This window comes from Alosa sapidissima, chromosome 5 (genome assembly GCF_018492685.1).
Source record: "Alosa sapidissima isolate fAloSap1 chromosome 5, fAloSap1.pri, whole genome shotgun sequence".
In the NCBI taxonomy this organism is placed as follows: domain Eukaryota; kingdom Metazoa; phylum Chordata; class Actinopteri; order Clupeiformes; family Clupeidae; genus Alosa; species Alosa sapidissima.
In genome coordinates this window covers 13,405,206-13,432,980 of record NC_055961.1, presented here as the reverse complement: position 1 = coordinate 13,432,980, position 27,775 = coordinate 13,405,206, and the positions used below count along the sequence as shown (strand labels likewise).

At 44.2% G+C, this 27,775-nt stretch overlaps 2 protein-coding genes across 2 annotated transcripts; both read right to left on the bottom strand.

Annotated features, from left to right (window-relative positions):
• Positions 1-681: 681 nt before the first annotated feature.
• Positions 682-4,435, bottom strand: plac8l1 (PLAC8 like 1). The gene is made up of 4 exons (XM_042093249.1): positions 4,278-4,435; positions 2,594-2,860; positions 1,903-2,039; positions 682-1,240 (listed from the first exon to the last, which is right to left on the bottom strand). Exons 1-4 carry the CDS (start codon positions 4,282-4,284, stop codon positions 1,109-1,111), a joined length of 543 nt encoding a protein of 180 aa, XP_041949183.1. The 5' UTR covers positions 4,285-4,435; the 3' UTR covers positions 682-1,108.
• A 157-nt stretch (positions 4,436-4,592) lies between these two features.
• Positions 4,593-27,462, bottom strand: LOC121709635 (leucine--tRNA ligase, cytoplasmic-like). The gene is made up of 32 exons (XM_042093191.1): positions 27,357-27,462; positions 26,617-26,738; positions 26,441-26,528; positions 26,257-26,337; positions 25,977-26,114; positions 25,629-25,790; positions 25,405-25,517; positions 25,251-25,314; positions 25,097-25,164; positions 24,691-24,916; positions 24,486-24,573; positions 22,971-23,047; positions 22,799-22,852; positions 22,149-22,289; positions 21,962-22,039; positions 21,756-21,841; positions 21,490-21,555; positions 21,184-21,266; positions 20,636-20,774; positions 19,941-20,153; positions 18,637-18,694; positions 18,422-18,485; positions 16,886-17,069; positions 16,370-16,460; positions 15,893-16,033; positions 15,262-15,402; positions 13,118-13,228; positions 12,516-12,626; positions 11,680-11,784; positions 11,161-11,256; positions 6,124-6,256; positions 4,593-5,317 (listed from the first exon to the last, which is right to left on the bottom strand). Exons 1-32 carry the CDS (start codon positions 27,360-27,362, stop codon positions 5,112-5,114), a joined length of 3,534 nt encoding a protein of 1,177 aa, XP_041949125.1. The 5' UTR covers positions 27,363-27,462; the 3' UTR covers positions 4,593-5,111.
• Between the last annotated feature and the right edge of the window lie 313 nt (positions 27,463-27,775).

The window sequence follows — 27,775 nt, the reverse complement described above, 5'->3', positions numbered from 1 at the left end:
CCACCCCACCGCAAGTCCTGTGTGTTGTCCTCTATACACAGCAAACGGCTGTGGGGTCTGTTATCATATTTCTGTAGACTAGTGGGTCTCCCTCCAAATGAGGAGGTCTCCATCGGGAATATCCACTCTGATGTAACGCGGTGTTTGCTTGTCATAGCTCTCCTGCCCTGCCCACTCGTCCTCCTCTCTCCACTCTGCAGTGGTTTGGCTTTGGATGTCACAAGCCCCAGGGGGTAGGCCAGAGAAACACACACACACACACACACACAGAGAGAGAGAGAGAGAGAGAGAGAGAGAGAGAGAGAAACAAACATTCTATACCACCTTGGCTCCTTGTGCATCCTTGAGAACACAGCATGTTATTGCAACAACATGAAAATGAAAATACTTGTGTTGTGCATGCATGTGGACTTAATTACAGGTGCCATTGCTGTGCATGTATGTATATCTTAGTGCATTCCAGTGTATTTGTATATGGGTGTGTAGGAGTAAGATTCCTGGTGTGTGTGTGTATGTGTATGTGTGTGTGTGTGTGTGTGTGTGTGTGTGTGTACCTGAGAGGCTGAATGTGTGTAAGGACATATTGCCCTCTGCTGTTACTTTGGAAAATTGCAAGGACAGTATCCCTCTTCCTCTCTCTCTCATACAGACACACACACATACAGCGAGAGAGAGAGAGAGGACAATAAATTGATAGTTTATTCATATGTATGATAAAAAATGTTACACCTAATGAAAAAGCTGGAGTGTGCGCCAACAGTTAAAATACGCATAAAGTCATGTCCAAGCTACAGAGAGGACAGATATTTTAGCACCAGAAGGAGATCTTCTCCCCAACTATGCCTATGTAACCAAAAATGTCATATTATAGCATAGTAACCTATTAGTAATGTTTAATTTCCAGCAGGATCTATACAAATGTGATCTTTTATCTAAAAACAAGAAAAGAAAAGCAGGTTCATGGCAAAATATTGTACATCTTCCATGGAAGTTCGACTTTCTACCATAACACTCAGATGCACATCCGTTAACAACAGGTCTTGGGGTAGTCATTCATGATTGTTTGGTGACGGAGTACGTCGAGTTTGTTGCATGTGTGTCGGTGGACTCAGGAGGACTCGAGTGCCGTGGACACCTGGTAAATCTGAGTCTTCATCCTTCTCTTCATCTCACGGATCATCTGACACACAGCCAGCGGGTAACACATACACACCGCCACCCAGTCCTCACACACACTCCCCTACAGAGGGAGAGAGAAAGAGAGAGAGGGGGAGAGAGGGATGAAGGGGGAGAGAGAGAGAGAGAGAGAGAGAGAGAGAGAGAGAGAGAGAAAAAGCGAGTCGATAACAGTCAGAGGTCAGGCTGACAGGCTAAGGGAGGTTAACGCTTAATATGCTGACACTATTGACTGCACGAAGATAGTATAGCAGCATATGCACCAATCACTGTACAACCAGCTGGCCTCTGGCTCAGTGCAGAACACTCACAGTACTAAGGTCAATCAGGAAGTGACTGTGTATGACTCCCAGTTTGAGCCTCTGACCCGCATGTCATTTAGGTCAGTCACTACCCTACTAAACCATTTATAGTGTACGTACCTGCATAAAACTACCTCAAGGACCACTAATATGCTACAGCGGATCACATGTCATCTAACTAGAACTGGGAAACAATAATAGTTGGAATATGCACTAGCCCCTTTGGGGGGTCATCTCAACACTAGCTGTTTTGCAGTCTACAGTCCATCATGAACTATAACAGACATACACGTGCATACTGTAAATCTGCCAGATATTTTCACTGTACTGCCAATTGCTTTGGTTTGGAGTGGATGCTGAATGAGTGGCTGTACTGTACCATGTTGAAGGGTCCTCCCACTCACTCACTTATTCACTCACTCACCCGGATTTTAAAGCGCTCCCTCATGCCCACTCGCATGGCCAGAGTGGAGCCGGGCAGCATGGGCAGACACAGGCACTCGCCATACTGATGGGCCAAGCTAAAGTCCAGACAACACGGCACAAACGCCCCCATCAAACCTAGAGAGAAAGAGAGAGTGAGAGAGACAGAGAAAGAGAGAGATTTATGGGGATGAGGAGGGAGGAAGACAGATTATTCAATAAAGAACAATCCTCTTTGAAATGGTAAGTAGTCTTTCTCTCAGAAATGGAAAGTTAAAAACAAGTCCTGAATAAACTTTGCTGGGAAATGGCACAACATTCTGTCAGCCTTTTTATGCTTGTTAATGCAGTTTTGTGAAACTTGGGCCTTTCATATTTGACCTTACTGACCTCAATTTTAAACTGACTTAAAGGAGTTTAAAAGTTAATATTTTATAAAAACCTGGGTGATATAATATTGATGTTGAATTGAATTCACAACCTAGCAAAAAATCTGAACTATTGTACAGTAAAGTGCAATAAAACGTGCAAGAATATTCTTGTATTGTTCACAGCATTAGGTTACTTTTAGTTCTGCTTATCAGCTTGTTGTCACATGTCTATGTGGTCACTTTCATTGCACATTTTCATTGCGTCATTGCATATTTTTCCATTGTGTCATTGCATATGTAAAAAGTTGTGTTTCCTCTTACACGTGGTGCTATCTCCGCACACGTTGAGCAGTCCCGTGCTCCAGTCTCCTCCCGTCTGTGTGATGGTGGTGACCGTTGTTGTGGTAACCCCCAGTCCCGGTTGGGTGATGACGACGGGACAGTCATCCGCCATGGCCGCTGCAGCCACCGCCACTTTTGGAGTCGTCGTCGTCACCTCCTCCTCCGTCTGAGGGGGCGAGTGGTCAGTGTCGGCGTCCTGGAGTACTATCTCTTGGAGTACAACCTCCTCTGAGTCGGAGTCCTGCTCTGGATAGTTGTTAACAGAGTGTATGGAGGGGTGGAGGGGGGCAAACAATAACAATAGAAAGGCTCTGAGTTATCACAAGGGAGCAGACACAGAGAGACAGTCTCAGGGGAAGGAATGTGGCTTTAAGAGATGACCTGGACTCGATTTGGGCCACATAATTACAAATGTGTGTGCACATGTGAAATGTGTGGGTAGGTGAGGGAGGTTGAGACAGTTACGTGCAAATGGGTGATTTTGAGCGAAACAGTGAGTGGGAAGTAGAGTATGTGTAAGTTTTAAAAAGTGCTCTGGTGTCTCCTCCGATGTGCAAGTGTCCCAGGGGAGCGTCTGGTTGGTGGGGTGGAGGAGCGGGAGCTGGGTTAGGCTCCGGCACAGGGGCAGGCGGGCCGAGACGGGCGCTGGCTGCCACAGATAGGGGCAGTGCCAGGGAAGCCCGCCTGTGGCTGCCGCGCAGAGATAAGAGCCCCTCACTCGCCTCCGAGGAGGAGGTAACAGCAGCTTACCAATACAAAAGGGCTTCAAGTGTATACACACACACACACACACACACACACACACAAACACAAACTCTCAGAGCTCACTCCAAATACACAGTTTAAATCCACACCACACACTCACACAAAACTAAGTGTAGACTGTATTGGAACACCCTACAGTATCAATAACGTTTTTAACAATTTCTCAGAAGAGATGGTCTGAGGCACAGTAAAATTAACTGATTTGGCTTTTTACTTGAGTGATCTATAACCAAGACTATCGAATCATAATTACAGCATTATAATCATTATGAGGGTTTATTGCTCATAGATATCAAATGATAGAAGATACTGATATCTATGTTTAATCGATCAATGGCTGCATCTGTCGAAATCCAAACAGGTTTCAAATAATTGGGGAGTACAAGAAGCTCCAAATGCTCATCTCTACACTCGTGCAGGAAGCAAGGCCATGTATTCTGAATACTGAACAGTAATCGATCAAGATCAATACACTGTGTGTACTGTGCTATCACTCAAAACGTTATCCTCAGGGTTTTTAGTGTTTTCTTGTTTTCATGATGTAAACCCTTTAAGAATCACACTTCGATCACTTAGCAGCTGTATCAAAATATAACACACATTTTTACACAAGGCCCAGCGAACCACACTTTCAGCAGGATGAGACTAACAGTCAAAAAAAGTTAATGTTAATCTTTCCCTAGCCACGGAGGCTAATAAGGCTTACGACTTTACGTTTCAGGTCAAAAAGGACCTTACATACCAAACAAATAAAAATCAAATCAATGCAATGTCTCGTGACACATCTAAGCAAAGATTTTTTTGTCTGAGACTCATAAATGAAACCTCATGTCACATAAGACGGCAGCAACCAAGAGGAGTTTGAAGAAAGGTTTTCATGTGTGGGAAACAAACTCACCAGACATTGTGACTCCTGTGTATCTTCAGCACGGCACCGAGACCATGTGAACGACTGCTTCTTCTCTTAGTCAGAGGGGATGTGAGAGGGAACCTCAGCACGTAGTATTGTGGTCACCTTCTTTTAAGTACTTCCTCTCAGAGTGATAGTCAGACCTTGCATGGGGCAGAGCCTAGTGAGTTCCTGAGCCTGAAAGCCAGCAGCATAAACTGGTTGAATATTAAAAAAAAAAAAAAACATTTTCTCCTTTCATGAAGACTGTCAAAAGGGAAAAGGTTCATCATTGATCACAGGCAGAGAAAAACATTCAAGGAGTTTAGAATGGTATCCTTTTTTTATTGTCATCATATATTTATCTGTCCATTTACGCTTATTCATTTATTTTGGGTTGGGGTTGACATACAAATTGTACAATGACAACTAAGCTTGAAAAATAACAAACAAAAAGAAAAGGAAAAAAAAAAAAACAGTAAAAAGGGAGATTATAGTGTCTAGCAGTAAGCAGTGGACTACTGCTCCAAACTAGAGCTCACAAATGTACAGCTAGCTGGCAAACACTGGGGTAATCCCACTGAATACAGACAGTCTGCACAGAAGCCCGCTAGACTCCCTGAATAGCAAGATGAAGTGGACAACTGATTCCTATTCCTGCCCACAGTTAGTTAACCAAACAGAATGGACAGAGAGGACAAGGATGTTTTTTTTAATCACTGCATCATATTAAACATTGTTACAAAATGTATCCAAAGAGTCCCATGTCACTGCATCTTGTCCAGGAAGCTTCCATCTTGTCCAAGATGAGAGCAGACCCTTCAAACCGTACACCCCTGCTCTTCACTGCACCAGGTACACCAGTGTGTCCCCGATGTCCACTTTAAGGCCGTTGTCGGTCATGTGCACCTTCTTGTCCTGCAGGTTGATGTGGAAGGTGGACTTGTCGGAGATGGGCAGCTTTCCCTGCTCCTCGCGGCCCAGGATGGGTACCCGCCGTGGGCCCAGCAACGGGTCCTCATAGCGCATCAGCTTCACCTTGGACAGATCTGCCATGGGAGACAAACACAGATGAAGCATCTTTAATGTCAGGAGTCTGGACTAGGTTTGGAGATATCGAATAAATCTCCAAGCCATTTTATGCCATGGGAGGATTGTTTACATGAAACAAAACTCCTAAATATGAACAGAGATGAGTTTTAATGAATGCTTGGACGGAGTCTAAAAAGGACACGAATGAACATTTTACATGACTATCATAGAGTTCAATCACTGCATGGTGTTTGGGTTAACAATATGCTGCACAACCAAGCAATGTGATGATCTTTCTTTTATAAAAAAAAAATAAATCTACTTCAAAACATCGAAGTAGAGCAAGCGTAGCCCAAATGATGTGCTAATGGGGGGCACTGGGGGTGCACTGTGACGCCTGCCCTGGTTTGGATTCTTGGATTCTGGGCCAGAATAGCAGCTTTTTCTCTTCTCTGAACAACAGTGTCTGGAGACTTTAGCAAATAAATAAATAAACAAGCAAATAAATAAACAAACATAAATATATACAAACAAATTGCGCGCGCACACACAAACACACACACACACACACACACAAGCACAGACAAACAGACACAAACACACACACACAAGCACAGACACACAGACACAAACACAAACACACAGACACACACACAGCAGTCAAAGCCATGTCTCATAAATCACTGCCTCCCACTGAGGCAGACAGGAGACCGCACTGTGAGACAGATGGGAGAGACAGTGAGTGGCGGCTAGAGCGCTCTGTGGGAACGGGGTGGGCTAGAGGCCCAGCGGGGGCCGAGCGGGAGCCTCTACACACACTCACCTTTGATGAAGCGGTTGACCTTGGCTAGCCGACGGACAATGCTGTCCCGGCTGTCTCCCTGGCGGATATCGATGCGAGTGGTGAAGAGGCCGTTGGCGGGCTGCGGGTTCACCAAGGACACCGACACGCCGGGCTAGTCGGGGTTGGGGAGGAGGGATCAAACACATGATTTCGTCAAATAGAGAAACTCATAGGGGTTTCACCAAAACCACTGTCCATCGTAACTAACAGATGCATGCATTCCCACACAGGATGCATACTTGCAGTGCCCTCCAGAGTTATCGGCACCCTTATTCAATAGGAGGGGGAAAAGGTTGAAGAAAATTCCCCTTTCTGTTTATCAAATCTTGTCTACAATCAACCAATAAAACATACATAAACTATATGAGCCCATAACCTTATGAAGGGGCATCACTAGATTAATATTTTAAAAAGTGGTATAATTATTGGCACCAACTCATTGTTGTTCTGTTGGCAAAAGGGAGTTCGTAAAATAGTAAATGAGTCTGTTCTTGTGATGAGGAAGGGGTTTTCGACTATTCTTCAAGGCAGAATCTCTCCAGATTTGGTCTGGGGCTCTCTTATGTGCTCTATTCTTGAGCGCATCAATTGGATGTAGGTCAGGGGATTGGGATGGTCACGGAAAAAGCTTCATTTTGTTCCGATTTAACCACTTTTGAGTGGATTTTGATGTGAGCTTTGGATCATGGTCCTGCTGGAAGTTAAAACCATGAGCACATTTTAGCTTTTTGGCAGAGGCAGCCATATTTTGATTTTTAACACTTGGTACTTTCTAGAATCTATAATGCCATTTACACGAACAGTACAGCCAAGGCCTCTGCAGGGAAACAGCCCCATAGTATCGCAAGTCATACACCATATTTAATGTTTGGTATTAGGTGCTTTTCTCAATAGCCATCTTTATTTCTATGCCAAATCCACTTGTGAGTGCTTGGAGTCAAAGAACTCAATTGCTTTGAATAAACAGTCCCTGTTAGATTTCCAATGGTGCCTGCCTTTACTTAGGGCTACTCTAAGTAAGTCCTAACCCTAGGAAAAGATAGGTAAGGTTTTCTGACATAACATTCAAACAATCTGTTGTGTGGAGGTTACATCTTATGGTGGATTTGAAGACATGGTGACCCTAAGCTGCTACCAATTTCATTTCTGAAAGTGTGGTCTTTGGATATATATATATATATATATATATATATATATATATATATATATATATATATATATATATATATATATATTTTACTTTGTACTTTGGTTGCTGACAAATAGCCTCATCAAGCAGCTTTTTTCATGTATCCATTCTCTGATTTGTGCAGGTCAACTCACTCTTGCCTTACTTAACCGAATGTTACACAAAGCTAGCAGAGAGCTTGATTTGATCCACACTCGGAACTGCACCACACACACCCTCATGGTGACACCACTCCCTCTTTCAGATCACTTCTTCATCCGGTTTAACGTCGGCCTGACAGAGCAATCACCAGCTCCTCCGCCAATGGTAACGTTGCGCCGCAACATCTGCAACCTGTCTCCAACCCACTTCTCCTCTGTTGTCGCCTCCGGTCTACCTTCACTCAGCACATTCTCCTCTCGGGAGGTTAATGATGCCATAGACTTTCTCTGCTCCACACTGGGCTCATGTCTGGACGGACTGTGCCCTCTTACTACAAGGCCAGCTCGATCCAAAGAATCTCACCACCCATAGCTAAATGATACCCTCCGATCGCTGCTCACCAAACTCAGAGCCGCAGAGAGAAAATGGCCGAAATCGAAACTAACCGATGACTTCAAAAACTACCAGACACTCCTATCACTCCAATACCTTTTCAGACAGCATCACTGCTGAAAAGACGGCTTTCTACAATGAAACTCTTCTCAACCTTCAAATCACTACTCAACCCTCGGCCTCCACCTCCGTCCAGCCTTACTGATGATACCTCCGTCCTATTTTTTTATGAACAAAGTGGCGGCAATCAGCAGCCAATTCTCTACATGTCCCTGCTTTTCCCCACAGGGCATGACCGAATCAGATATTGCACTTTCACAGCGTCTGGCGGTTGCCAGCACTTCATTTTCTGCATTTGCACCTCTCTCTGAGAATGAGGTATCTAGACTCCTGACAAGAAGCCGTCCTACTACATCTCACCACAGGGGTCCCCCAGGGCTCGATGCTGGGACCCCTTCTCTTTACTATCTACACCACCTCTCTGTGGCCAATTATCCATTTGCACGGCTCATACCGTGTGAATGGATATTCTCATTCTCATACTCATGCTATGCAGACGACACACAGCTCTATCAATCATTTCCACCTGATGACCCCTTGGTCTCTGCACAGATCTCTGATTGCCTCTGAGACATATATACATGGATGAAGGCACACCACCTCCAGCTTATCCTCTCAAAAACCGAACTGCTGGTCCTCCGAGCTAAGCCTACAATACATCATCACATCAGCAGCCAAATTGACTCCCAGTTTGTTGCACCTACCAAGGCTGCAAGAAGACACACAGCTCTATCTGTCCTTTCCACCTGACGACCCCCTGGTTTCAGCACGGATCTCGGATTGCCTTTCAGACATAGCTACATGGATGAAGGCACACCACCTCCAGCTGAACCTCTCAAAGACTGAACTGCTGGTCATCCCAGCTAAACCTACCATACACCACGACATCAACATCAAATTTGACTCCCTGTCTGTTTCACCGACCAGGACTGCAAGAAATCTAGGAGTTGTTCTTGACAACCAACTAAACTTCTCAGATCATGTTGCCTCAGTCGCCCGGTCATGCCGTTTTGCACTCTACAACATACGGAAAATCAGGACTTACTTGACTCAAGATGCTACCCAACTTCTGGTTCAGGCAATAGTCATCTCACGACTCGACTACTGCAATGCCCTCCTGACAGGTCTCCCAGCCTGCGCAGTGAAACCACTTCAGATGATCCAGAACCCAAAAGGGCACATGTTACCCCGCTGCTCATCCAGCTACACTGGCTACCTATGGTGGCCCGCATCAAATTCAAGTCTCTAACGCTTGCCTACAAAGTAGTCTCCGGTTCTGCTCCCACCTACTTGAATGCCCTCATACAGACTTACACTACCTCCAGACCGCTGCGCTCCTCGGACGAACGACGTCTAGCTCTACCACCGGTACGCTCAAGCCAATCCAAACTTTTCTCATCTGTTGTTCCTCGCTGGTGGAACACACTGCCAGTTCCTACAAGGGCAGGGACATCCTTTTCCACTTTCAAAAAACTCCTGAAGACCCAGCTCTTTAGAGAACATCTACTCTCATAGCAACACTTACAACAAGTCTTACTGATCCTAGCACTCACCAGCCGTTTTAAACTGACAAGTAACTGTTAAAAACAGCACTCACCGACGCACTTATTCTTACTGTACTCTGTTTTTTTAAACTGTCCTAAAATTGTGAGAATTGTTCTAAAACTTACTGTTTACCATGTTGTTAGTCGCTTTGGTTAAAAAGCGTCAGCCAAATGTAATGTAATGTAATGTAAAGAAATTTCACACTCGATAACCAACTAACCGTCTCAGATCATGCTGTCTCTGTCGTCCGGTCATGCCGTTTCTCACTCTACAACATACGGAAAAACAGAACTTACCTGACTTGATGTGCTACCCAACTCCTGGTACAAGCCATAGTCATCTCACGACTTGACTACTGTACCGCCCTCCTGACAGGTTTCCCAGCCTGCATGGTGAAACCCCTTCAGATAATCCAGAACGCAGAAGCACGCCTGGTCTTTACCCAACCCAAAAAGGCACGTAACCCAGCTGCTCACCCAGCTAGACCGGCCTACCTATGGCCACCCGCATCAAATTCAAGTCACTAACGCTTGCCTACAAAGTAGTCTCTGGTTCTGCTCCCTCTTACTTGAACGCCCCCATACAGGCATATGCTAGCTCCAGACCGTTACGCCCTTCAGACGAACAACGTCTGGCTCTGCCACGGCAATGCAACATTTCTCATCTGTTGTTCCCCGTTAGTGGAACGCGCTACCAGTTCATACCAGAGCAGGGGAGTCCCTCTCTATCTTCAAAAAACTCCTGAAGACCCAACACTTCAGAGAGTATCTCCTCTCGTAGCACTACCTACAACTATCCTTACTAATTCTAGCACTTATCACCTGACAAGAAATGACACTTGACTGTATGGAAATAGCACTCACTGATGCACCAATTTGTCCTTATCACACTCTACCTTGATTGTTTACCTTGTTGGAAGTCGCTTTGGATAAAAGGCGTCAGCCAAATCTAACGTAATGTAATGTAATAATGATTAAATTATTGTAATTGTAAATAATGTAATGTAATAATGATTAAATTATTAAACAATACTCAACTATAGTAGATTGTTTTAATATAGCTGATGCTCTTACAGTGTTAGTGTATTGTGTACTATGTGTTTTCGTTATTATGATGTTGTAAATCACAAAGTAAATCCTGAAGTAACCATTACTATAACCAGATGTGCTTTAGTGCTAATGGTTGGTTTAATCTACGCCTAAACATACCTCAAATAAAGGTACATTAATGCCTGATTAAAAGGTTTTAATTAGCTTTTTCAATTGTCTTTAGCCATAATTCTGGAAGGCTCTACATAAAGGAAGCATACTCTCTGCTAAAGGCAAGAGGAAGTGTGCTGGGTAAGGGGTGTGGTGCTAGGCATGTATAATTCAGTAACATGTGACATTCCTCACACACACTGCAACAGCGACTCCATCAGTCTATATAAAGGCTGTTTGTGATGCAAAGAGAAATATATAACCCCAGCAGTCAGCAGGCAGATAACAATGAAAACCGCAGCTAAAATTAGCACAGCTAGTCTCTCGACACCAGGCTGATTAACCGCCAGCTTCTCGGTTTTGTGTGTCTGTTCATGTGTGCCCATCTGCATAAAAGTAAGACAATAATCGGTGTGTGTGCGTGTGCGTGTGCGTATGCGTGTGTGTGTGTGTGTACGTGCATTTTTATCCTGACATTGTCTCCTTTACCTCCGATCTGAAGACGCTGAAAGGCTTCCCCGGGCAACAGTCCTCTTTTATTTTGTCATCTGCTTCTGAGGCAAACACAACGTCTATCTGATCCAACTGAAAATGGGTTGGAGAGAGGAGGAAGAGGAGGAAGAGGAGAAGGGGGCAGAGAGAAGGAGAGTGAAATGGAGAGAGAGTGGGGGAGTGAATGCTGCACAATTAAATATTAAATGGCCTGCAATCTACAATGCACAGAAGATCTGAGATGTTTTGATCGTTTGAGTGTTGTCAGCTGCGGAACTAAAGCAGCAGCACCGAAGGACACTAGCCCCTGGACACAACAAACACTCACAGCATCCTGAAACATCACCTTTCTCCATCCTGGACTTAATATTTTATGTCCAGATCAGTTCAGCAGTTATTCCGTATACACACAGGCACACAACAAATACAATCTGGTTGTGTGAGCACTTCACCAACAGACTGCAGGGGTAAGTTTGTGTATTGAGTGGTGCTTCATAGCCCAAGTTGCTGAAATACCTCCAGTGAGTTTGTCAGGTAAACAATGTTCTCCAGGAGAACGGCACGCTCATCAAACTCCAGCTCCAGGTCCAACACACGAGGGCCACTCTTCTCCAGGTTCTCCTGAAAAACCACACAGTCCAATCGGTGTTACCACAGCATATTCTTTATAATCTTTGACATTTGCTCTTTTCCTACATCGATTTTCACTCATAAATGTGTAATAAAGGTTTAAAACAAACTAGAATAATTTACTGTTCAATAAAACAGACTACTATTTGTGGTTCTGGGGACAATCCCCTGCAGAACTTTGTCAGTGATACTGTTTGAGGTAGGTAGATACTGAGAAATATTGTCTTGTACACCTCTGTGCTCACTTCATCCGTCCATCCACACACCCACACACACACACACACACACACACACACACACAGGGGAGAGAAACACTCAGGGCTGTCAGATTGCCCTTGATCCTGGAGGGAGGAGGGTAAGGGGGGGGGCAGTCGAAGAGGTGGGAGGAAAGGAGAGGAAAGGAGAGAGGAGAGGAGAGAGAGAAAAAAAAAATGAAGAGTAGATGGCACAAAAGCAGAAGAGGAATGAGAGGGCAAAAAAGGACAGAGAAAAGCAAGGATAACAGGGTGGGAAAGAGATTGGGATAAAAAAAAGAGACAGAAAAGAGAGTGAATCGAAAACAGAAAGAAAGATGATATGGCAGGCAAGTGGCAGTGTGGCAGGGTAGAGAGAGAGCAAGACTATGTGTGCGTGCGAGTGCGTGCGTGTGTGTGCAGGAGAGTGTCAGTTGCGGCAGAGAGAGAGAGGGGGGGGGGGGGGGGCTGACAAATTGTCAGTTTCACCTTGATCATGGCGACGAAAGGCATCACCCTCTTCATGTACTTCTTGAGCTCTGGCATGGCCCCCAGCTCTCCCGCAATCACCTTATTATCGGGCAGACTCCCGTTACTGCTCTGGAGACGCACAGGGGGAGAGGAGCGGCACAAATCACTACACCATGTATAGCTCATACACAAACTAGTCTACAGGCAAACTCATCTGGGAGGAAAAGACATGATCACCACATACAATAAAGAAATGGTTGAATCATACATTGTTGGACTACTGAACATGGGTACCAAAGCACAATGAATGCATCTTGGTCTATTTAATGAGCGTGAAAATGATTGCTATAGTTGCTGGGCAACACTGCCTGATCAGTCAGTCACCCATAGGTCTATACTCTCCTTTTCCTAATAACCCATGTGATTGCAGTCTTCTTACAAGACGTAAACAGTGTGCCTGTCTCAAAGCACAGAGAAGATTTATTTATTATATTTAAAAAAAAAAATGTCTGAATGTTCAAAAACTGTGCTACATCTTGAGCTGTGTTACATGGCATCAGATGCATGGGACATGTCTGCGTGCAGGCTATTTCCTTTAGCTAATTTCAGTAGGTACATACCTTGTAATACTTGCCCAGCAGAGAGAGGGCGCTATGCTGCCATGGTGGATAGGTCTTGGCCACATACACTGTGCAGTGTGAGGGTTTCCCTGGAGGCTTGGCGTCTCCCTTCTGCTCGGAAAAAAAGGGTGAGGTGAGACAGAGAAAGAAGACAGATTTCAACCGGGCATCAAAATTGAAGATAGTGTTATTTGGCCCACGACAGACACTGGACAGCCTATTTGATGCTCAGAGTCTCCCCTCTGGTTAGTGAAAAGTGAAGGACAGGAGAGAGAAGGGAGGGCATGAGAAATTACAAAGGTCAGTGCAAAACTGACACTCTAAAAATCCACCAAAACAGCTTCTCTTCTTTAACCCAGGGCATCAAAAAAAAAGAAACACAGCCACAGCTCAAACAGTCCGTTGGAGAGTTTGACAGCCCCATTTACCATTTGCTCACTTCAAAGTAACCAACCAGAGGAACACAAGTACTGAAAAGAAGTCAACTGAACAACCAATCACAAAGCAAGCCATGGCCCATTGGCTTTGACATCAATCCATCCACATGTGACCCCGCCCCTTCACTCGGTCACATCAGAGTGGAAGGGTTCTAATTCAGCATGACATCCATTACTCTGCGGCCATGGACACAAAGCTGAGAAAAGCCCCACTCAGACTGGCACTTTGGTCCATTACATAAGGCCAGTTTAGAAAGAGGGGGCTCTGAGAGGGCTCTTTTAAAAGCCCCCTGCAAATGTGCCCCGTCTGTCTGAGGGAATCTGGACCCACGTGAAGGTCATTCTACGTGACAGCTGTCGAGGAGAGTTGTGGAGAGTGACTCGTTCAGGATGGCTCACTTGCAGCACACTCAGAAAGAAAGAAAGAAAGAAAGAAAGAAAGAAAGAAAGAAAGAAAAAGAAAAAATGAGAAATGATAGCTGTTGGGGTGGGATGGGAGTGCTGCTCAACACAGCCCTCTGAAAGAGTGTGGAGAGAGAGACGCATATCCAGATGTATTACTGAGGGGTGCACATCCATCTACTGCAGAAGGGGGAAATGAGCTGGAGCAAGGAGAAGTGAAGCAGAGACACAGTCGCAGCACAGCTGCTCAGAGACACCGAGTCTCAACCATTAAACCGCACTTAGCACTCGGACAATTTATGCACTCCATTAAAAAATTTCCCCTGAAACTACAAAAGTTGTGTCAACATAGGGTTGGGGGTGGGGGGGGGGGGGGTCTGGATCCAGTCGCTACAGCGCTGACTGACCAATTCAATATTCTGAAAATAAACCACGGTCATACATGTAAGGGATAAAAGCCACCCAGATGGCCCATTGTATGAAAATCTGGAGGCACAGAGACTCCAAAATCTCGTCTTCGTGCCATATCTGGAATACACCTCCAACACCTTGGAGGCTGTTATTCCACTTATAATTATGCCCTGTTGCCACACATGTATTTATGCATGCATGTATGGCCCACATAGAAAACAATGGGTTGTTTAAAAAGAAGCCTTTGAAGAAGTTTGGGTTGTTGCTAAGCTGGAATCCTTTAACTTGCTAGCCGTTTCTAAATGTATAATTGCAGATAATGTGCAATTGTTAAACTCCAACATGTATTTTGCAACACTTAACAAAATCTGTTAACCTAGCTAATTTATTAGCTTGCATGACTGTACAACCTTTATCTTGTAGCCTTTATGGAAGGGGCGCAAAGTGTATTGTAATCGGGTCTGTCTGTCTAAGTGTGTCCACTCAGATAACTGCAAAAGCACAGGTGGGATTTACTTCAAATTCTCACGCTAGGTAGAGGGTCACCATATCTTGGTGCTGCTGCGTAATGATACGGATCCAAAGGCAGATCGCAATTGTTCAAACGCAGTCGTTCAAATGCAGTAAAAGAAAGAAATAGGGGAAAAAAGAACAAAGTACCAGCCTGCTACACTAGCTCGCCTGAACTTTATCCACAGGGACAACATGACCCAGAAATCAGCAGACTATGGTCCAGACTCCAGAACTTTATCAGGGTCTTTTTCAAAGGAGCTGGCAACCAATACTATTCCTGACAGGTCCAGTCTTCTGAGCCACGAATGCAGATGGAGTGCACTGAAAAGTAGAGGTTCGATTGGAAGTGTTCGGAAGTGTTGGTAGGTGTGCTGAGAGTACCTTGCTTTTGGGCGGCTGCAGATAAGCTTTGAGGCGGAGGCGCAGATCATGGGCCGTCTCCATCAGATACTGGGACGATCGCATCAGAATCTCATCAACCGGCCCAGCTACTGGCCACGAGGCCTTCATCAGGGACGTGGTCTGCAATGGAAGTTAAAGTAAGTTTATTCATAACACTTCCTTCTTTATTTATTTATTTATAGAGTGTTTATTTATTTACTTTTACACAAACAGAAGCAAAGAGTAGTCAATAACAGTAAATAAAAGCATAAAAGGGCAATAGCTGTACATTTTTTTAAAAGGTTTTACAAAATAAAGTACATAAAACAAAAGACATACATGACACACAGAAATGCATTTGATTAAAAGGAAGTGCATTGATCAGTTGATCAGGAAAGGAGAACAGGTGATTTCTGCCCGACAGGGGGGCAATTTTGATTAAAAAAAAAAAAGACACACAAGATTGTGAGTAACCTGCAAACCTACTAGGAAAGTCATCTCGCTGCCACTACATCTTCCACACACACACACACACACACACACACTCATTTGTCCCTTTCTCTTCCTGTCCTTCCCACGTGAAAACATTCACATGAGCAAGCAAACACCACTCCAAAGGTGTGGGGCTCACCTTGCCAAGCAGTGACCAGGTGTATTCACACAGGTGAGGACAGATGGGCGCCAGCAGCAGGGTCTGTCGCTCGATGAATTGGAACACAAGGTCACGGTGCATGCCCTCGATCGCCAGCTCACGGTATTTATCCTTAGCAGCCTAAAGACGGCATAGCCGTAACGGATAGTAACAGTCAGATCATATGGATAATTTGAGTCATGAGTCAACCAGTCACGGTGGCATGATACGGCTGTTCTGGGTCAATGTGAGAATAAAGAAGCTTTTGCTGACATTACTGCAGGGTCTGCTTCGGTCAGGTTGAATTAATAGCAATTGACGTCAACGCTTAAAAGAAAAACTCAAGAGATATAAACATATCAGGTATGTAGTCACTATAACTGCATAAATTCATAATGAATGTAAAAATCATGTGCATTGATTTAGAGTGTCATTGGGCAGACTCTAAATCAAGACTTCTAGACAGACAGGCTTTACCTGGAACTCAAAGAAGCCAGACTTCAGGGCCTCCTTGTACATCATTCGGTCATAGTGCTGCTCTGTGCGCAGGATCCCTGCGTTCATGTCACTGGGGGACAACGGAGAGAATAGAAAACAACTTGACAGGATGCATCACAGACCTCCTCTCTAAGCCTCAGCAGACATTTCCATTAGCATCTGCCCCAGAGACAATACAGATCCAGATCTTTCACATGGGATCAAACACCACCACCACACTATAGTTTGCATTATGAACCATCATACGGATATGTGAAAGGGTATAAAACACTTCTATATATCTGCATAGTAAAATAAGACGAGAGTAACCACACTCAAAAACTGGTGGATAGGACCCACAGTGCGTCTCTAACTATATTCCTCCTGGCTGGAGTTCAGCGAACTGGCACGGTCCTTCTTATGCCACATCAGGCATGAGTCTAATGCATTAGGCAACACTCGCTTCATGCACCTGCATGGCCTGCTGGTTCTGCTAGAGCCGTATGGGGTCAGTACCTGACAAACACGCGGTCGTTGAAAGAGTCGGCTGGCCCGACGCGCAGGTTGTTCTGGTTGGCGATCATCTCCTTCACCCACTCCACCCAGGTGTAGAGACGCAGGATGCCTGCATCGGCCATGGCCTCCACAAAGTTGGCATCTTCCACTGTGTCGCCTGCATCTGCTAGCGCCATCCTCATACCTGTCCAGGAAACACAAGTTTACACACCGATAGGGGGAAAAAAGATGTGGTGGTAACTGGATGCACACATCCAAACTGGAGAACAGCGCAATGTGAATGTAAATGTGACAATGAATAATATTCACCCAACTACAGTTGTACATGAATGGCTTACAAAGCAGCTAAGATAGACAGACAGACAGACACACTTCAATGGGCCTATTGCACCAAATGCCCCAAATGCTAAATAAAAAAGGAAGGCACTCAAGATAGTGGGTTCATTTGAAGGTAGACCCTGCATACCCAGAAGAAACATACTGTAGCCTCAAGCATACAAGCCACCCACAATGACTCATCTTTTGTCAGCAGCCACACACACATTTATATGTATAGTTAAAGCCCACAGGCAACACACGCCATCTGTACACACACTTATTTCACACCAGAAGGACTGTCTCCGAGAAAGGAATTCTATTCTAAACACAAAACACCTCAGGCTCCATTTGAAGACTTCACCATCACTAAACCAAACGCTGAGAAACGCTGTCCTCACCTCTCAGATCTCTTACACAGAACACTTACATGCCCACACACACACACACACACACACACACACACGGTTCAAGCAACGTTCCTAGAGGCACACCACTCAGCAGGGGCCTAATCTATTCCCAACCAAACACACCGATGATACAACCCTGACTGCCTGTGGCGAAAATGGATACGGCACTTGGGGACTCATATTCTGTGATAATTACTATGTTTAATGGCTTGCTCGGGGTGCCTTGAGATAATGTGTGGGTTTTGCCTAATGAGTTGAAAGGCTTATACTGGGCATGAGATGCTCAGAACAGTTTTCACAGTTCTTTACTAACATATTCACAACTTTATTTTAGAGAAGTCCATTTTTCCAAGAACAGATCCTCCTGATGTCCTCAAATAACCATCCGAAGACGGTAGCATCACCAGAAGGTGGAGCTCCGATCTTAAAAGGTACAGTCTGTGACTCAAGTCTAGTGCACATTTTGTCAAATTCAGCTCTTCACATCCTTCTAGCTGTCCGTTCATTATGTGCTGGCTTTGTAAATGTAAAAATAAGCATCATGGCTCGACTGAGCCATACATAATTCCAACCATTTAACACGTTCCTTCAGAGGCACAAAAGGCGTTTAACTTTGATTGTCTGTTGAGCTCAAAATGAACAATCGCCAGAATCACAGAGTGTACCTTTAACGCTTTAGCGGCAGAACAATTATCACTGATTGGAACCGTCATCCACACTGCTCAAGGACCGAAACGAGAGGTCCAGCACTGGGACAGGGCAGACTCGGTCCATTTGCTGTTACCGCTGCTGCTGCTGCTGGTTCACTCACCGTCTGCTGAGAACTTGCCGATCGCCTGGCTCAGGGTGAGGAAGTTCCCCGTGGACTTAGACATCTGTCGAACACAAAGCAGTTTGATAAACGCGTCCAATAAAGGATGCAGAAGAAAAAAAACAGACAGATGGACGCACACATATACCAAAAGACTACATTACCAATATACATGCACACCTCACAAAGCCAGCACAAAAAGACAAATCCATTACCTTCTCGGAGTTAAGCAACAGGTGTCCATTAGCACGTACAGCTTGGGGCCACTTCTGACTGTTAAAAAATAATAATAAAAGAGAGATTCTCCTTATAAAATGAAAAATTTTAGAAAACTTCACTGGCTAATCAGACAAGCGCTGACATATTTGTTAGTCGAAGCCATTACTTTGGAAAAGGTCAACTGACAACTGAAAAGCAGGCCTTTCCATTTCATTAGCACAAAGAAACAAAATAGAAAACCACAGACAGACACTTTAAAAAGACAGGCTGAATGGTTATACCATTACACACACACACAGACACAGACACACACACACACACACACAGAGTCTGATTTCTCAGAGTAGGAAGAGGTCAGCCATTTCCCAAATTAGAGCACTTTAAGACCTATATTAAGGCATTATGGGGAGATGTGGGTGTCTGGGTAGATTTATTTCACTGAGAGTGAAGATGGTCTGGTCTTCAGGATGACCTTAAATTGTCTGCCGGAGAGAGAGGCTCTCAGGAGGCTGCTGTGTCTAACTACTTCAGCTTCCAATGTCAAACTTCTGCCAGCAGATATTCTCACAACACTGGTGTGCTGAGAATACAAAAGACAGCTGGGATACAAACAATGTGTCGTGATTAGGGGGTTACACCAAGCTGCATGACTCTCAGACTAGCGTGAAATATAATTTTTCTTCCACACAGTTTGTCCAAATGATGTAGCATGTGTAGTACTGAGTAAGTGAAGCACACTAACACTACACACGTGTGGCTGTGTATCCCAGTGTGTGGATGTGAAGCACACTACACGCGTGTGGCCGTGTATCCCAGTGTGTGGATGTGAAGCACACTACACACGTGTGGCTGTGTATCCCAGTACATGTCTGGCACTAGAGAACCAATGATGAGACTAACAACCCTCTGAGAATAGGCTCAGCTGCTGTTGTTTGTGTGTTTTGCTTGCTATTATATGATATGGCTGTATGGTTGATCAAACAGACTGACAACTAATTGGACACCAGGATATGAGTGTGTGTGTGTGTGTGTGTGTGTGTGTGTACATGAATACATTTTGTACCATACTTGCCCTTCATGCGTGTGTACAGTATGTGTGCGTGTGTGTGTGTGTGTGTGTGTGTGTGTGTGTGTGTGTGTGTGTGTGTGTGTGTGTGTGTGTGTGTGTGTGTGTGTGTGTGTATGTACATGAATACATTTGGTACCATACTTGCCCTTCATGCGTGTGTACAGTATGTGTGTGTGTGTGTGTGTGTGTGTGTATGTGTTTTAGCGCACATATGTATATTTTGAAACCTACCTGTCGTTAGGCCACATGGCTACGTGGTTGTACAGGTAGTATGACAGGTGGTTGGGCACCAGGTCCTTCCCAGACACACGGACGTCCACGGGGTACCAGTACTCAAACTCCCTGCGCAGCTTCTGCAGGTGTTCCTTGGGGATGTCTGTTTTGGGGAAGGGGGAGCTTTTGAAGAAGATGAAGTCCCACACCTCCCTTGTCATCTGCTCAGGCCTAAGATGGGAAATAAAACAAAACAATATGATGAATCAATAAGGATTGAAAAATTAAAATGTAAGAAAGAAACTGTCCTAAAGCTGTGTTTTTGTTTTGTGCTTTGCATGATACATAAGATGTGTTCAGCTGAGCTCATCCTTCTCCATAAAGACTCCCTTTCATGACTACATAATGCTTCTCAATTCAATACAACTCAACAGTCTCATTCTCTCCTGCAGTATGCTTAGTTGCACTCGACTCATCTACCATGTGGTACCACAAGATGCAGGGAGGGAGTGCAGGGAGGGAGTACAAGTGTGACTCTGTGTGTGTGTGTGTGTGTGTGTGTGTGTGTGTGTGTGTGTGTGTGAGTGTGTGTGTAGCAGGTGTGCGATATTGTCTCTGGCACAAGTGTTTTTTCTTTGTATTCTCCAGAGTGAAGTGCAAGGGGGCCTGCTGTGAGTTGGGGGTGCGTGTGTCTGGGGTGGCCGGGAACATGCCTGATGCCCAGAGGAGAGGGCCCTTGGCCGTTGAGAACCCCTCCCTGGAGGAAGTGCGCCACCGTGTAGTAGGCCATGTAGATGGTGGAGTCCGACAGAGACTCAATCAGCCACTGCTCGTCCCATGGCAACCGGGTTCCTATGGCAACAGAGACAAAGGATCACAAAAAGAGGGACGGGGGTGGGGGCACTTCCCAGGGCTCTCCAGGTGATTGCTAAATCAAGCCATTTGAGGACTTTTGAAAAAAGCATAAACACAAAAACAAACAAGCGCTCTGAGCATCGATGAGCAGAGAGAAAAATAACTATTCTTCTCAATAACACCTCCTTCATTTAGTGCTTTTGCTCATTCTAATGGTTCAAACAACAAAAAAGTAAAAAAAAAAAAAAAGGTAAAAATAATATTATCATTCAGAAAAGGCTAGCATTGGCTTTTTACAGCATTGTGCCAAATCCTATTCACTATGAAGACCAGACGGTGGATGGACGAGTTGCTAAATGAGGTCATGGGCAAGACGAGATGGCCCGAGGCATGAACCCAAACATACCGAGCCCGTAGGTGCGGGAGCAGGCGTGTTCCTGGAGCCAGGCTAGTGTGGCCTCAAAGTTCTTTCGGGTCTCCTCACAGAACCTTAAATCAATGGCATGGAAACACAAGAGGTCAAAGGGTAAGCACACACTCCAACAGTCTTGGGATCATCCCAGTGCAGAAGATTTAATATTGTAACAGTGCATGTCCAAACAGAAATGCATAAACCCTGATCTGAGGCAGCATTCTAGCTAATAATAGCTTTTTTATTTGTCCGACAATGAATCGGCAAGAAAAAAAAAAAGAGCAAAAAGAGCTGACTCACGTCTCCAAGGGCTTCAAACAATCCATGGCCTGCTGCTTCCACTCCGCATCACCATAATCAAGATACCTGAGACGCACAGACAAACACACACGGTCACAAAGTGGGACAACACTGGTGTCCTCGCATACTACCAGCCCAAGAAACACTCCGTAGCAATGTTCAATTACAAACCTCATGAAAATGTCAGGTTTGTGTAAAATGTGCATATATCCACAGTTCTCTGTAAAAATACATCCCCACAAACACACACAAACACACACACTTACCACTGGTCACAGAGTGCAACCACACATTCGTCTCCTGAGCGTGACATCACCTGCTTCTCTGGCTCCATGTAGATCAAAGCCTCACCCTATGGGAGGTGAATAAAGATGAATTTACCCTACATTTTAGGTTTATTCTCAAATTCAGATTGTGTTAGGGGGACGGGATTATTAGCCAATTTCAGTTTTTCATTGGTAAACTCTCATACCTTCTCCACCATCATCTTCTGGATCGGTTTCTTCACATCCTGAACCCTCTGACCCTTGTATCCCTCCACCAGCATAATCTAAATGTGAGGAAGCACACAGCATTTCCCCACTATTCCAAATAACCATGACAACAGCAAAACAGGAGACGTCCTCGTGATTGTGACTGTGCTTGTGACCAGGTCTCACCCCCTCGTAGAAGCCCTTGAGGTAGACCTTCTCCTTGGCCTCGGCCAACTTCTCCCTGTCGTTCTGACTCTGGATCTTCAACTCGTCGCAGACCACTGGCGCGGACAAGTTCCCGTACCCGGGGATGTCAATGATGGGCACCTAAGGGAGCAGGAAACAAGACTCAAACTCAAACTGTCCTTTCTGTTGTTTAAAATACTTGCACAAACAAAAAAAAACTCTCTTATTCTTGTTGACACAGGCTGCAAGACACAACTGCTTTGGTATGGAAAAATAGTGGGGCCAGAGAATAGCAAAGCAACTCTACAAGCTTTTCAATGTCCACAAGTTCACTCTTAGTACTACTACCACCACCACATTCATAAATCCAGTATTAGTATACAGCAGTAATTATAGTAATAGTAGCAGCAGTAGTGGCCATACAGTAACAGAGAGCAAAACAGAGAAACTAGCACTTTTGATTGTGGGTTTGTGAATTCTGGAAAAAAACATGCCTTCAGAGATACGCCTATAGTGGAATATAAAGGGCCTAAATTGTAGACAGGGCAGTCAGCATAGGCTTGCTTTTCTTCCTCTACATGAGCTGGTGTGTGTAAGTGTGTGCAAGTGTAAGTGTTACTCAGCTTACTGGGTATATATTATCTGCTTACCGGTTCGAAGGGCAGGACCATCTTGTCTTCAATTCCATACTTTTCCCTCAGTGCCTAAACAAAGACAGGGATTTGAAAATGCACTGCTTTCAGTATGATGTATACTGACTTACCAAATTTACTTGCCAACAGTTTCTGAAAGTAGAGAATGATGGTCTGGCAAGATGGTCACCTGTTTCTTTTTTATGTCCCTTAGAGCGGCAATATCATCAGGAGCATCGGATGGAACACTGGTGACAATGCCTGTGCCTGAGGTAAACAATCACACAAAGTCAAGGTCAAGGTCAGCCACACAAAATCACAGCAACCACAAAGCCATGCAGACTGTCATTTGCAGACAGACAATGTTGAAGGTTACCATACAAATCCTTATTTACATGAGCTAGTCTTGGGCCCTGTGCCTCGAGATTACACTAAGCTTCTTAACACAAATGCGCAAATGCCACTGAAATTGAGCAAGAGACAAACCCGACAATTCAATTTTACTGAAAGACAAACAACACCAACGCATCAAGATGAGAAAAATATATATATCAGCGATGACTCAATGTTGAGAACATGGCATTAGACTGGTTAGTTAGCCTGAGGCCCTACCCTACCTAAGCCATTTTTGTACTGTAAACTGGCATACTGTCCTGTACTCCCTGATGACTAATGCCCGCTTCCTTTCAGCAGTGCCAGCAGGCAGAGAGGGCCTCAAGCACTGTGGTGTGTGTGTGGTGTATGAGAATGGCGATGTAGTGGCTATGAAAGATGCTGGGTTATGGCCTATGCAGAATAGACAATTTTTTTGTCTTTCACGATGGTCTTTTACGATTTACCATGTCAGGCGATCAGAGCACCCCAAATTCTTGCCTGCGTCTTGGTCGGTAGATTGGCCACATTACAAGATCATGTAGCCTATCCATCATAGCCTTCATCGCAGTCATAGTGTCTCAACACGGGAGTCGTAGGAGATTCCCCAAATATTCTGACATGCTAGACTTTTGGTCACGGAGTCCTGGAACTTCGCAGACAATACATCGCGGGTCGTTGATTATGTCACATTACAAGACGGTTCCTCTTTCGGCATCGTTCTCCACTTTTCACATTCGGCACAAAGCTGGAAATTTGTCGCCTACGACAAAATCGTGGCAAAATTGGGCTGAAATCATGTAGTCTGCATAGGGCATTAGACTGCTACCCAGAGGTACACTCAGTAAACGGCAATGTGCTTTAAAAAAAGAAAAGTCCTGGAAACACCCAAAGGCTGTATGTAGAGCGTTGTCACTTCGCTTGTGCTTGCTTGCATTTGGCACCTCTATGATGTGGTGCAAGAGGGAGTGCGAGAGTGTTTATTTATGTATGTACATTGTCCGTATTTACATATGAAGGGTTCAGATGCAAAAGCCTCTAAATGCCACCTACGTCAAAAATGAGATAAAGATGGTGAGTGAATGCTCTCCTCACATAGTATACGTTAATCAAATAATTTAACTTCAAAACACATCAAATAACACTCTCTTCCTGGTCTGAAATATCGATTTCTATGCAAAAACCTATAGGAACCGGATTTTAAATGCTCATTTAAAAGAAATGTGGTCAGACGGATTTAGAGGGTTTTGCATCTGAACTCTTCATATGTAGAACTTAAGAGGGAGAGAGGACAAAAGAGTGAAAAGAGGATGAGGATGAAGTGTCTCAGTACCTTTGTCCTCTTTGATGGTGAGCATGGGCAGAGCGTAGATGACCTTGTAAGACGTGAGCGGAGCACTGAGAGAACATCCCAGAATATCCTGCACAACAACAGCAACCATGGGGTCAGGGCACATCATCTCTGATCTCAAAAACAATACCAAGCAGCCAAACAACTACCAAGTTCTCTCAAAAGAGACCATACTGCCTTTACTAACCTGACCTAGGAGCTCCATGACGACAGGCACCACTCCATTCTGTTTGGTGAAGCCCTGATACGCCATGTTTCGGGCAGACCTGCGCGTGCAGATGAACACCTCTCCACTGGCCGTCTCAAAGGCTACATACCTCATGTCTGGCCGCACCCAGCAGTTGGTCTGACCAAACATGGTCTCGGGCCGTAGGGTCGCTGCCACCAGGAAGATATTCTTGCCTTTGAGGGCACTAAATGCAAACAGGGTGAATTAATCCACAGTGCATAGGTAGTGATGTTGAATAAACTGCAAATTAACAATAATTCATGGTTATTTCCCAACAATTCAGCCAAAATATACACTGTAGAATACTGCAAGTACTTGCTAACTTTGACAATAAAAGCAGAAAATCAAGTCAATCAAATCACACCTAAGTTTTGCTGGGAAAGGATCCACCAGCTTCATCTTGATCAGCGTGTACTCTTGCGGGCCCACTCCCTATGGTGGCATGAAGATTTTAAGAAGATTTGTCGATGCACATCGTAAATGAAAATAGAAATTTCTTCAACAAATTAATAACTCACCTCTCCTGACTGTCTGTCATGGTCCATACAAGGCTGACCATCTTTGGGGGAGTAAACGGTGTATCTGTAGAATAAGACCATAAAGAATGCCAAATATGTGCAACAAGAATACATAAACATTATGTTTTTTTAGATCAGAGAACAAACTAACTACCTCTTTCCAAACTTAATCTTCTTCCTCTCCTTCAAAGTCATGAAGTGCCACCTCACAAAGGAGTCATAGAAAGGATTCACGTCAGTTGTGATGAATGAACGACGCCAGTCCACCTGAAACAGACCCAACACATGAGCACATGTTAAAAGCAACATTTTGTCAATGTCATTCAGCCAATGGCATTCAGCACAATATTGAGGCCATTTGAGGTTTTTCCTCTGTACCTTAACTCCCATTCCCTTCAGGTCCTTCACAGCGAGGGGTGGGAAGTACTCCAGCCAGTGCTCAGCATCAGCAAACTTGACAATCTCCTCATCGCACAGGCCCAGGGATTTCATGATGTCCCACTGGAACTTGGAGCTGCCTGCCTTGGCTACTGCTTTGCTCTGACACCAATACAGAAAGGGAATGTCAGCACTGGGACTAGGATGCATGTTCAAGGAGTAGGGTGTTAATTTGAGCTAAACTTTCTGCCTTATTTAAGAGTGGCTTGAGTCCTGTGAGCAAATGTACAACACAAACCCCCACCTCAAGGTGATACTGTCCATAGTGTAATATTGAGCAGTCTTCACCTTTTTGCCTTTGGACTTGTCCTTAATTATGATTTCATCTGACACGTTGGGCTTCTCCTCTTCCTCTTCTTCCTCATCAGGAAATTGGGGTGGGTTTCCATACAGTTCCATCTCTCTCTTCAGCTTGTCTGCACAGGCCTATAAGGTAATACAACATTAGACACTAGACTAGCACAAACACACACTCTAACTATCATGTGTCAACACTAAAAAGGTATTTAAAATTGGAACAGGTGACTGGTTAGAAACTGGTTTGACCTCTTTAAAGCGACATGCTTACCTTGATAGGCATCCCAGTACAGTGAAGTCCAAATGGAAAGAGGCATTGTTTTCCTTTCAGGCGCTGGTATCCAACACCAAACTGTGTCATAACAGCCAAGAGTAATTAGAAAATCTACCAACTATGCCAGTATTCACAGTGCATTAATGCATATTACATGACTATGGATGAGATTGGACCTCACCTCACACTTAGAGAGGCAGAAAGTGTGTCCAAGATGCAATCTTCCATTCATGTACGGATACGGAAAGGTGACAAAATATTTCTTCTTCCTGGAAATAACAAACCAAGAAACAGGGTTCAATTACCACTTTTTTTATTCCATCCAATACGACTTCATTCAAACTGTTAGAAACTCACTCTTTACTCTCCCCAAGTGTGGTCGGAGCATTGCTTTCAAATACTTTCTCTTTATCCCATTTTTGCTGAATCTCTTCCTCGATCTTTTTCAGGTAATCGAGTTTAGCAGTTCCTTTTCGTTCCTGCAGAAAAGAAACAAACACCGCTGATATCACTGGCATCTTATTAACGAAACTGGGCAACAACTCAAAAGTAACAATAGCTGATGCAATGCATTGGCAATGATAATAAATCATGATTTTCACAAAATATCATTCCAGGAACATTAAACAAGAATAAAGCGGTATGCAACACAGTTATTTTCTTAATTTTGAGACAGTGCTTATTGCTATTTGCGCAATAATGCTTGTAATGACAGCTGGTTGGACTTTCCAATCATGCTGACAGTACTGCTGAGTGAGTTAACTAGCTTTGTCATATTCATTAAGTGCTAACAGAGGTATTTAATTCAAACTTGCAAAAAAGCTCTCAACTAAAAAACAACAATACTGCCTAAAACACTGATCTTACAAAAGAACAGCTGATCTTAAAACATCGTTAAGACACCCCATGAGAATGGCAACAACACAGGCATGGTCCCATTGCCTTAACGTTAGCTAGCATTTGCGTCATTTTGCTAGCTGGCAGACATCTGTGTCAACGTAACTTCTGCAGGCTAAATAACTTATCTAGACCCATGTTCCTTATACAAATAAAAAGTGAATGGAAACGTTGTTATAATAGAGAGGTATTGTACTCACCGACATTTCAAGAAAACTTTCAAGAACCTAACCTAGCGAACCTGAATGAAAACCCACGCTTCCTTGGCAAGCGACTGCGTAGCTATCGCGAGATGCAACGTGTACAACTCACCAGATACTGTAGCATTATGGGAAATCAAGTTTTCTGCTGGTCCTTTCAGATAGTGGATAATATAAACTTGATTGAATAAAAGATTAATAGATTTTGGAACTAAAAGTATACGCTGATACATTATAATTCTACATATATTTTAAAGGAATATCTGTTAACTGATGCACAATAATTCTTAGGATGAATGACATGTAGTTGATGTGTAATATGAAAATGGGCAGATGGGTGTAAAAAAACATATACTGCACTACCTCCAGATATATTTGTTCTAGGTATGGATATAATGATATGGATCATTATAGCTAGT

Excerpts from the sequence above, each read along its gene's own strand:
- LOC121709635 (XM_042093191.1), bottom strand. Across the intron at positions 22,290-22,798 it reads TGGTCCTGCCCTTCGAACCG|GTGCCCATCATTGACATCCC; the intron begins GTAAGCAGATAA and ends CTGCTCCCTTAG. Across the intron at positions 15,403-15,892 it reads CCTGGTCACTGCTTGGCAAG|ACCACGTCCCTGATGAAGGC; the intron begins GTGAGCCCCACA and ends CTTCCATTGCAG.
- plac8l1 (XM_042093249.1), bottom strand. Across the intron at positions 2,040-2,593 it reads GTGCGGAGATAGCACCACGT|GTTTGATGGGGGCGTTTGTG; the intron begins GTAAGAGGAAAC and ends CTTTCTCTCTAG. Across the intron at positions 1,241-1,902 it reads GGGAGCGCTTTAAAATCCGG|GGGAGTGTGTGTGAGGACTG; the intron begins GTGAGTGAGTGA and ends CTCCCTCTGTAG.